Below are 10164 nucleotides of genomic sequence, written 5' to 3'. Positions count from 1 at the left end.
TCACATGTTCTACCTGCTGCTTGAAACTTAGTTTGGTATCAATCATCACACCCAAGTAACGAATGAATGGTTGTGATGTAATTTCATGTTCTCCCATAGTCAGCGTAACAGTTTCTATCTGTTTCCTACTAGTAATAAGTACTGCCTCAGTTTTGTGCTTAGCTAATTTTAAATTAACTGTATTCATCCACTGGCAGATTCTCTCGAATATGATGTCAAACGTGAGATTTATTTCTTCAAGGTACTTTGTGACAATTACCACAGCCACGTCATCGGCATATGCCACGAGCTTAGCACCTCTTGGTAATTCTACCTTTAATAGTCCATCATACATAATATTCCACAAGAGAGGTCCTAGTACAGAACCTTGTGGTACTCCTCCAGTGATTTTGTATTCTTTCGGACCAGACTTTGTGTCATACTTTAAAAGTCCTAGTACAGAACCTTGTGGTACTCCTCCAGTGATTTTGTATTCTTTCGGACCAGACTTTGTGTCATACTTTAAAAGTCGATCAGTGAAGTAGCTCGTCACTATTCTCGTTAAATATGCCGGTACATTCATTTCGATAAGACCTCGCATAATGCAATCCCAGTTGGCGGAGTTAAAAGCATTTTTGATATCCAATGTGGCTACCAAACAATACTTCTTCGTGCCATTTTTCCATCTGGTCCCTGCAATCGCCTGTTTAGCTGTGTTAATGTTATGAGCTTTATTATTGATTTATTTAGTTATATAAGGGATTACCCCCATTACAGAAACAAATATATGCTAACATACAGTATAAAATCAATCTCTATAATTTCTTATAAACTAGAGTAAAATTAAAGTCTTAATTACACATTAAACAAAATATAAACAATTATATGTGACACAAATGAATTATTAAAATAAACAAAAAAGTACCTAGATCTGTCAAGCTCTTTTAATCTGATTCTTAAAATTATAATAAACAAAATATACAGAAATATGCAAAAAAATACAAAAAAAATATGCTAATATACAGTATTGAAGAAAAACTGAGAATAATAGAAAGAAACATTATGAGCAGAATACATGGTCCAATTAAGACAGATCAAGGAGAAATACGAATTTTGATGAATCACGAAATAAGAAATTTAATGGAAGGAGATGACATTGTGGGATTCAGTCAAGCACAAAGACTAAAATGGTTTGGCCACATCCAAAGAAGAGGAGCGGATGAATTAATTAGGCAGATAACAAATTGGACGCCAGTAATAAACAGACCTATAGGAAGACCGAAAATAAGATGGGAAGATCAACTGCGAGAGGATATATCCAATATGGAAATTACAAGCTGGACACCAAGTGGTTGATGCTAAAAGATGAGAAAGAAGGTCTATTCAGGGAAAGAATAGTAGACAAGATGGCCAGTAGTATTAGAGAGACTGCTACTGAAATACTTGGGAAAACGTCAGGAAAACATTTTCGAGGATAAAGAGACTTGGTGGTGGTCAAACGAAGTACAAGGAAAAATAAAAAAGAAGGGAAAATTATATAAAAAGTGACAAGAAACCAGATCCGACACAGATTTTCAAAACGATATGATCGCGAAACGAAAATAATAAAATACTAGTTCACGAAAAGGATGTCAAAAAGAGATGGAGGATGTACTTTGACAGCTTATTAAATGAAGAATTTGACAGACAGCCTGTGGAGTCAGTAACAGTAATGGTCAACACAATATCAAACGAGGAAGTGGCTAAAGCGCTTCAAAAAATAAAGAAAGGAAAAGCAGTAGGACCAGATGATATTCCTGGGGAAGTATGGAGAGCATTGGGAGAGACAGGAACAAGGTGGCTAGCAGGTTTATTTAATAGAATTATGGAAGTTGGACAAATGCCAGATGAATGGAGAAGCAGTATACTAGTACCTGTCTACAAAAAACAAGGGCGATATACAACAATGTACAAACTCCAGGGCTATAAAACTGCTTAGCCACACCATGAAAATATGGGAAAGAGTAATTGATAGACGGATACGTGAAGAGACTGAAATATCCTAGAATCAATTTGGCTTTATGCAGGGTAGATCAACAACAAATGCAATTTTTATTATAAGGCAGTTGATGGAAAAATACAAGAGTAAAGAAACAAACGCTCATATAGTATTCATTGATCTTGAGAAAACATATGATAGAGTTCCTCGAGAGATTCTGTGGTGGGCACTCAACAAGAAAGAAGTCCCTGGCGAATATGTAAAGATTGTGAGAGATATGTATGAGGGAGTAACGACTAGTGTTAGAACAGGTGTGGGAGAGACATAAATTTCATGTGAAAGTATGATTGCACCAACGCTCGGTGCTTAGTCCGTAATTTTTCTCATTAGTTTTGGACCAGATAACAGCGAAACTACAGGGTAACATTCCATGGTGCTTAATGTATGCTGATGATGCCTTGTTAGTAGGAAATAGTGAAAGAGACAAATATACAAAATATACAAAAAAAATATGCTAACATACATTATAAAATCAATCTCTATAATTTCTTATAAACTAGAGTACAATTAAAGTCTTAATTACACATTAAACAAAATATTAACAATTATATGTGACACAAATGAATTATTAAAATAAACAAAAAAGTATCTACATAATTACCTATACGAAATTATAATGTCTTCAAATTATTCATCTATATAGTAAAATATATAATGCATAATAAAAGTGTACTAACTATGTAACTATCTACAACAGAGAGTGAGATAAGGAGGCACCATTTCTCCCAAACTATTCCCCTTACTCCAGAAAATATTTTTAAGAAATTAGAATGGGACAAATGTGTAAACATCAACGTATCATAATTAAACCATTTGAAAACATAGTTTTATTAGAACATATTCAAGAACTAACTGAAATGTTACAACAATTAAATGTAGTTTCGAGAGCTGTAAGCTTAAAAATGAACTACAATAAAACAAAAATAAAGAGCCAGAATCAGACGAACATAACAATACAAAATCATAGCACAGAAAATGTTGAACATTATGTATACAAGGGCCATGTCATCAAACTGGGAAAACCAAATCCGGATGCTGAAATTAAAATAACACAACAGACATGGGCCACTTTTGGTAAACCAGCATATATCTTGAAAAGCACCTCCATTTCTATAAACATACATAGCACATGCATACTACCAGTTTGTACATACAAATTGGAGTGGATCATGGATATCATGGAACAAATTTAAAAAATGAAATGATGTTGGGCCGGTCACACAGTCAATTTCACAGTCACAGGTATGATGATAGCTGGTGGGTACAGAAAATTCTAGAATGGAGACCAAGGAGGATGAAATAAGCATGGGAAGACTCAAGAGATGGGTAGATGACATAAGAGCAGTGGCAGGCAAACAGTGGATCAGAATGGCGCAAGATAGAAAAGGATGGAAGCAATTGTGAGAAGCAAAATGGTTGGGAAAGTAGAAAATATCTATCGTGCTATGCATTAAGAGTATAAGTCAAAAATGGCAATTTTTCACTTCAGCCCTTCAAAGTTTTTATTAACATTGCTGAAATAACTATACAACTAAATAAACATCAAAATGGTGATGAAATATGATTCATAACTGTAGTAATTAACTATTTTACTTTCTATTTTGATAATAATTGATTATAAAATTCAAAATAGTACATAGCACGTTAGATATGTAAAACAATAAAAATAATGCTTGAGATTCATATGAGTCCAGTAAATGAAAAACACACAAAATGTTATTTGCTAAAAACAAAATGGAAATATTAAAATGTAAATGGAAATTGTCTACAAACAAAAACAGATGACTTTTTGTAAAAATGTATCAAGTATGATAAGCATAAAGTTTTAATGAAGGAGCTTCTCAAAATTCATTGAAGAGAACAATGACATACAATTTTGTCTAGTTTTACATTGGAACTGATAAATCTGTATTTCTGGACCTTGCAGGTAAACTACACTCTGTCATTTCAAGCAACTGTGAAGTAGAGCACTTTGAATGTCATAAAAATCTGATATATCCCATAATTATTGTTCGAAAGACAATGTGACCATATTTTAATGATATTATATAACCAATTTGTATATTCCAACTAATAAAATAAATAGATTAATTAAAGGAACTTATTCAAAACAACACCATGTGGACATAGCGTAGATTACCTCTGAGGTCCAGATTTATGATCGGTCCTTAAAAAATTGTTTTCTCCTTTTTTCATATTTTCTATAAGCAACCAATTTTATAGGATCTGTCTTAGTATATTCTGACTTACTTTTTATACCATTAATAAATTTCTGGTCTTTGCCATTTAGAATTGTATTTACACTTTTACACCACATATATACAGAAAGTCTAACAATAAATTTACACAGATTTGAACCAACATTTGAATGTATTTTACAATTGAATACTGAAAATGTTAAAAGTTTATCTTTATTAAGTTGTTCACACAATATAGAGTGTAAAGGTTGCATATGACAGACCCTTGGAATTAGGTAAAACAATTTTGCAAGGGCCTCAGATACATAATGAGTCAACAAATTCCCAGGCACTGTTAAATTTGACATATTATATTGCCTGGCTTCAATAAATTCTGTATCTCCTTTCTTGTCTCTAAATAACATATTGTATTTACATTGCTCACATGAAACCTTCTTCAATACTTTTTTTGCTACATATCCTGCAACATAAGTTACAGTACACCTTCCCACCCGAGTTTTCTTAACATTTGAAACTGACATAGGAAGTGAATAATTAAGGTCAGGTACTAAAGGTGTACAACCTGGTAATACCTCACCAGTTAAAAAAAAACGTAAGGTGTCTAGTGCTCCCTCACTAACATCTTTTTCACAATTGCTTTCAGGTGAATGGAAAGACATAAAATTATTTATAACCAAAGCTTTGAAGGTGGTTATAGCATCTGACACACTTACTGAATTATCTGTAGCTCTATAACTTCTAATTAACCCGAAAAAATTTTCTAAAGCATCTTGCTGAAATGCTCTTAACAGTAAGTAATTATTATTAGTTTTTAATAATTTGTTCTTTAAATATAAAAATCCACGAATGGTAAAATTCAAATTTTTTAATGATGGTACAGAAACAAATTTCTGTTTCTTTCTATCAAAGAATTTCATTTTGTTTAAAACAGTTAAAGATCGTTTCCAAAATTGATCATGGTTTGATGTTAAGGTAACACCACCTTTCAAAGGTTTGCTTACAGGAGCAGTTTTCTGATTGGAATTCAAAGAATCAAAAAGTTCATCTAAAAATAAAATTATACGACCTGTATCTGCCACTTCACTACACAGATTCACTTCAGCTTTCCACTCTACAAGTTTCACCATTAAACTTCCAACTTGGTGACTGAAGACTTGCATGCAGTTCTTCACTTTCATCTTTTTGATTTTGTTCCTCAACACATGTTCGTCTGTTAATTTTGGGCAAATTCTTAAGGGCTCCGATGCATCCAGCTGGTAGAATTGCTCTATGTGGTCCCATTTAGCAATACCCTTCTTTCCATGAAGCTCGAAATGTAGATCCTTGTTTAATAAGTTGTTCCTCAAGCCTTTAAATAGGTGTGGGGTATCATAGAGAGGAACAATTTCTTTGCCATTAACAAGAAATCCAAAATATTGATAGTCTTGTCCTATTCTTAAATATTCCGTCCGGGATTCCTGAATTAATAAGTTGACTGCTGCTGCATTTGGTCCTCCTTGGTCGCATACTGTGGCTACAACAGTTAATCCAATATTTTGCAGTTGTTTAATTACGTCGATTATCAAGTTTTTTAATTTTCTACTTTTTGTAGCTCCATCACTAAATGTATAACAGATTGGCTGCTTCCATTGTTTGTAAATACCTTTAATCATAAACACATTTATATAGTTGGCAAAATTTGGGCACCTTTCAGTACCATAATCTTCTAACCCCTCTATCTTATCTTCTTTTTGGTTGTATTGTAGACGTGTTGACAAAAACATTTCATCGAACATTAATACACAGTGCCGGTCCCTTGGCGTCATTTTGTGGACACTCTTTTGTAACATCTCAAACATGATCTCATTAATTCCAGGATTTAATTTAATCTTATTCAATAAATTTGTCAACGTTCTTTTAGATGGCAAAGAAAAAATTTTTGACAGCAGTTTGTACCCTTTTCCACTTCCTTTAAATAGTGTTAGAGCCAGGACCTTCTCATCTATGGTAAATTTTCTTCCCTTCAGTTTTTGTTGTTGGGTACGAATTTGAGACAAAATAAATGTATATGTTAATGGATTAACCTGCTCAGCCAATTTTCTAAATGGTACTGTTTCTGATAAACGTTTAGCAGCCTGTAATTTTTCTTGGTAACTTGATAATCTATATGCCAACTTATGAATTCTATTACTTGATGCAACAATTTTTGTATACATTTTCCTTTTCTTTGGTGTTAAGTACTGCTTCCTTGAAATTTGTATACTTTTTAAAATGCCTCTCCTTGCCTTCCTGCCTTGCTGTTTGCCTATAACAATGCAATAATATTACAATTAAAAACATTTTTAAACTACAGTAAAACCTGTGTTAACGGCCACCTGCCAAAAGCGGCCAGTGTAAAAATTCCCCTTACCAATTATATGTAGACTACAAAAACTGGCAATACCGGACACCTTTATGTATCGGCCAATAGTTCTTTCATTTTTAGTGGCCGTTACTGACAGGTTTCACTGTATTTCAAACATTTTTGCAAAACATTACAAAACATACAAATATTTGCAAACATACAAAACATGATTAGAGAGTTATCAAGTAACTCTAGGAGAATACGGTAACGTTATTTTAGCAATGGAGCATGCGCAGTATGAATATTGAATAACGGAACTGATTTTAACGTTAACGGGCTGCAGCGATATGAAAATGGTTATTCATTTTTAATTATAATGTACTTCTTCATCATGAGTAATTATGTATTGTCTTTTAAATGTGTATTTATTTTTGTAATTAGTATCAACTTGAAATGATAATATACATTTATCGTTTAAGGTATGACTATGTTTTGACTCTAAAATAAATGTTTTAAAAATCGAATCCTGCCTCTTTCGGTTAGTAACTACCCATGGATATCACAAATTGTGCTTACTGATAGGTTTGTTCGTAGAATGATCAGCAACTCTTGCCAACCATCAGACACATGTGCATTCGTAGTCTATGAATGCTAACTATTAACTGCACAACGCTAACTGTTAACTGCTCATGCATCTTATGGTTGGCAGCAGTTGCTAATCGTTTGTGTCGTACTATGAACAAACCTATTAGGTCTGGATCCCGTGTACCAAAAAAATTGATTAATAGCAAGCTGAAAATTTGTTAATAGCTTAACGGTGTCCAGTTGGACAAACTTTGATGTATTGTGGCACTGGAACAGGGGTAGTTTTAATTGTGAAACAGTTTGGAAACTCAGATTTGGAACATCAGATTACGAAAACATCCCATATATTTTGTCGGACAGAACATCCAATTGATCTGTTACCCTTTCATTAAATTCTCATGCAAAAATCAGACTGCTATTACTAACCAACATGATTCCTGTAGTTTGACATGGTCTTCGTGTTCTACTCATTAAAATGCCCAGTTGGCGATTTTTTCACCAGTCTGGTTTTTGCATGAGAGTTTAATGAATTGTAACAAATCAATTGGAAGTTTTATCTGACAAATTACATAAACATTTTCGTAGTTTGACGTTCCAAATTTTTAACCTGTTCCACAGTTAAAACTTCTAGTGTTCCCATACATCAAAGTTTGTCGGACTAGACACTGTTAAGCTATTAATAAATTTACAGCTTGCTATTAATCAACTTTTTTTGGTACGCGGGATCCAGGTCTATATGGAATAAATAAATAACAAAACAAATTCCCTGTCAAAACTGCATTTATTTTGAATAGAATGAAAAACAAAATAATATTGTTTTAACAAAATAGGGGATAAATGTTAAAATTTAGTATTAATAAAGTTTGTCACATTGGCCTAAAATTAATGTCACTAGTTACGTTAGTGTCACATATAAATAATTGTAATAATATTAATAAAAACCATAATTCCTAGCATGAGTGCGTCCTGTTTTTTGATAATTTAGTTAAGCAAGGAAACGTAAATGAGTTTCTAATAGGGCTTTTCATCGATTGTCATTTGTTTCGAGCTTCTGTTAGATGTTGTATAATCGTGTATAATATTACTATAAACGGATTATACGACACATGACAGAAGCCCACAACAAATGACTGTGAATAAAAATCCCTACAAGGGAACACGAAAAAAATTAACATTATCCGATCAGCTCGACTTCCACAGTTCACTACTATACAAGTTACAGGCATGTTTTCAGCACTTAAAATCACCAAAAACGAAAAGTTTATAAAATAATCAATCTAATGAATGTCTTTAAATACTATATTAAGCTCAAAATCACGACAAAAAACAAATTAAAATTAACATTATTCTGATCAGTTGGACTTCCACAATTCACTACTATAACAATTCACAGGCATGTTGTCAGCACTCAAAATCACCAAAAACGTAAAGTTTATAAAATAATTAATCTACTGAATGTCTAAATACTATATTAGCTCAAAATCAGGACAAAAAACAAATTAAAATTAACATTATCCCGATCAGTTGGACCTCCACAGTTCACTACTATACAAGTCACAGGCACGTTGTCAGCACTCAAAATCACCAAAAACGTAAAGTTTATAAAATAATTAATCTAATGAATGTCTTTAAATACTATACTACCTCAAAATCACGACAAAAAACAAATAAGAAAAATCAATAATTACATTGAGTTTAGGTTAAGAACAGTTTTGTGTGCCAACCAATGAACTGTCAATACGGAACAATATATACAATTTAAATTCCCGCCATATTTTTTCAATGTTCAACACGTTTGCAAAGTTCAACTTAAATATCTTATGTTTGCAAAAATGGCAACCGCTTTCCAAACATGTTTGACGTTAGCAAGTCGTTCAGAACCATAAAGCGCAAACTGATTGCCAACGTTTGCATCTGGTGAACGCGCCCATATGTATCTTGGGTAAAACAAACCAAAAATAGAAAAAAAATTAAACAAATTTAATTATATTGCTGTCAAATACAACATTTAGTGACTGACAGCTACCAACTTTTAACGTGAACGTCAAGCACAAATTCTACCACTTGATAACTCTAAAATTACATATACGTTAAAACTTATACCGTATAAAAATAGCGTTTACGTGTCAAAATAACGGATGGATAGAATTTTACTTGATAACTCTCTATTAACCCTAAACCTTATGTAGGTTCCATGTATGCGTAAGGGTGGGTAAAAAATGTCCACCTAAAAAATAGCTACAGTAAAAACTATGTTACCAGCCACCTGCCAAAATCGACCACCTGTACTAACGACCAGTTTAAAAATTCCCCAAACCGTTATATGTAGACTACAAAAACTGGTAATACCAGCCACCTTGCTATAACAGCCAATAGTTCTTTCATTTTTAGTGGCCGTTACTGACAGGTTTTACTGTAATACTGAGAATTGTTACAAATGGATTAAACTTAAGAATCTTATGCTTAGTAGACACAGCATTTCCTAAAATATTAATATAAACGATATAAGTACAAACCTTCAACAAAATTACAATGTAAATCAAAATTAAAATACTAGTAAAAATCAGTAATTCAGATCTGTCGATTTTCTCCACATTCTTCCTCTCAGCCTTCTCATTAGTGTGGCAGATAATTGTGTCGATTATGTAAGTGTAAGTCAATAATTATGTGGATTATGTTCCTGCCAACGAGAAATTATACAGAAACCTTTAGTAATAAGTTTTACCAACCCAGGGTGGACATTTTGTGCCCACCCATATTTAACTAAAAATATTACTTTTATTTTCAAAAATATTGGTAGAACCCAATTTACATTCCATATAGGGCAGACTTTTTAACAATAAATAATTTTTGAAAAATTTTGGAACACCTAATAAATATGTTACAAGGGAATGTACATTAAGTGGACTTTTTATCCACCCTTGGGCATTTAAGGGTTAGACCCACCCTTGGGTATTTACTATTAGAATAATTAATTACTTACCACCAGCATTTCTGTCTTGCTCCATATTGTCAGATAAGTCTTGCTGGGAAGTAGAAGG

General features: G+C 32.8%; 1 protein-coding gene across 1 annotated transcript; it reads right to left on the bottom strand.

The window, feature by feature from the left end:
- Window positions 1-905: 905 nt before the first annotated feature.
- On the bottom strand, window positions 906-10164 carry LOC126890548 (uncharacterized; the record flags this gene model as incomplete). The annotated part of the gene is given in 2 exon segments (XM_050659558.1): window positions 906-6499; window positions 10107-10164. Coding segments are annotated over 2 exon segments (2385 nt in total), but the record flags the coding sequence as incomplete, so codon positions are not given.

Source organism: Diabrotica virgifera, chromosome 8, assembly GCF_917563875.1.
Source record: "Diabrotica virgifera virgifera chromosome 8, PGI_DIABVI_V3a".
Lineage (NCBI taxonomy): Eukaryota > Metazoa > Arthropoda > Insecta > Coleoptera > Chrysomelidae > Diabrotica > Diabrotica virgifera.
This window is presented reverse-complemented; position numbering and strand designations above follow the sequence as displayed.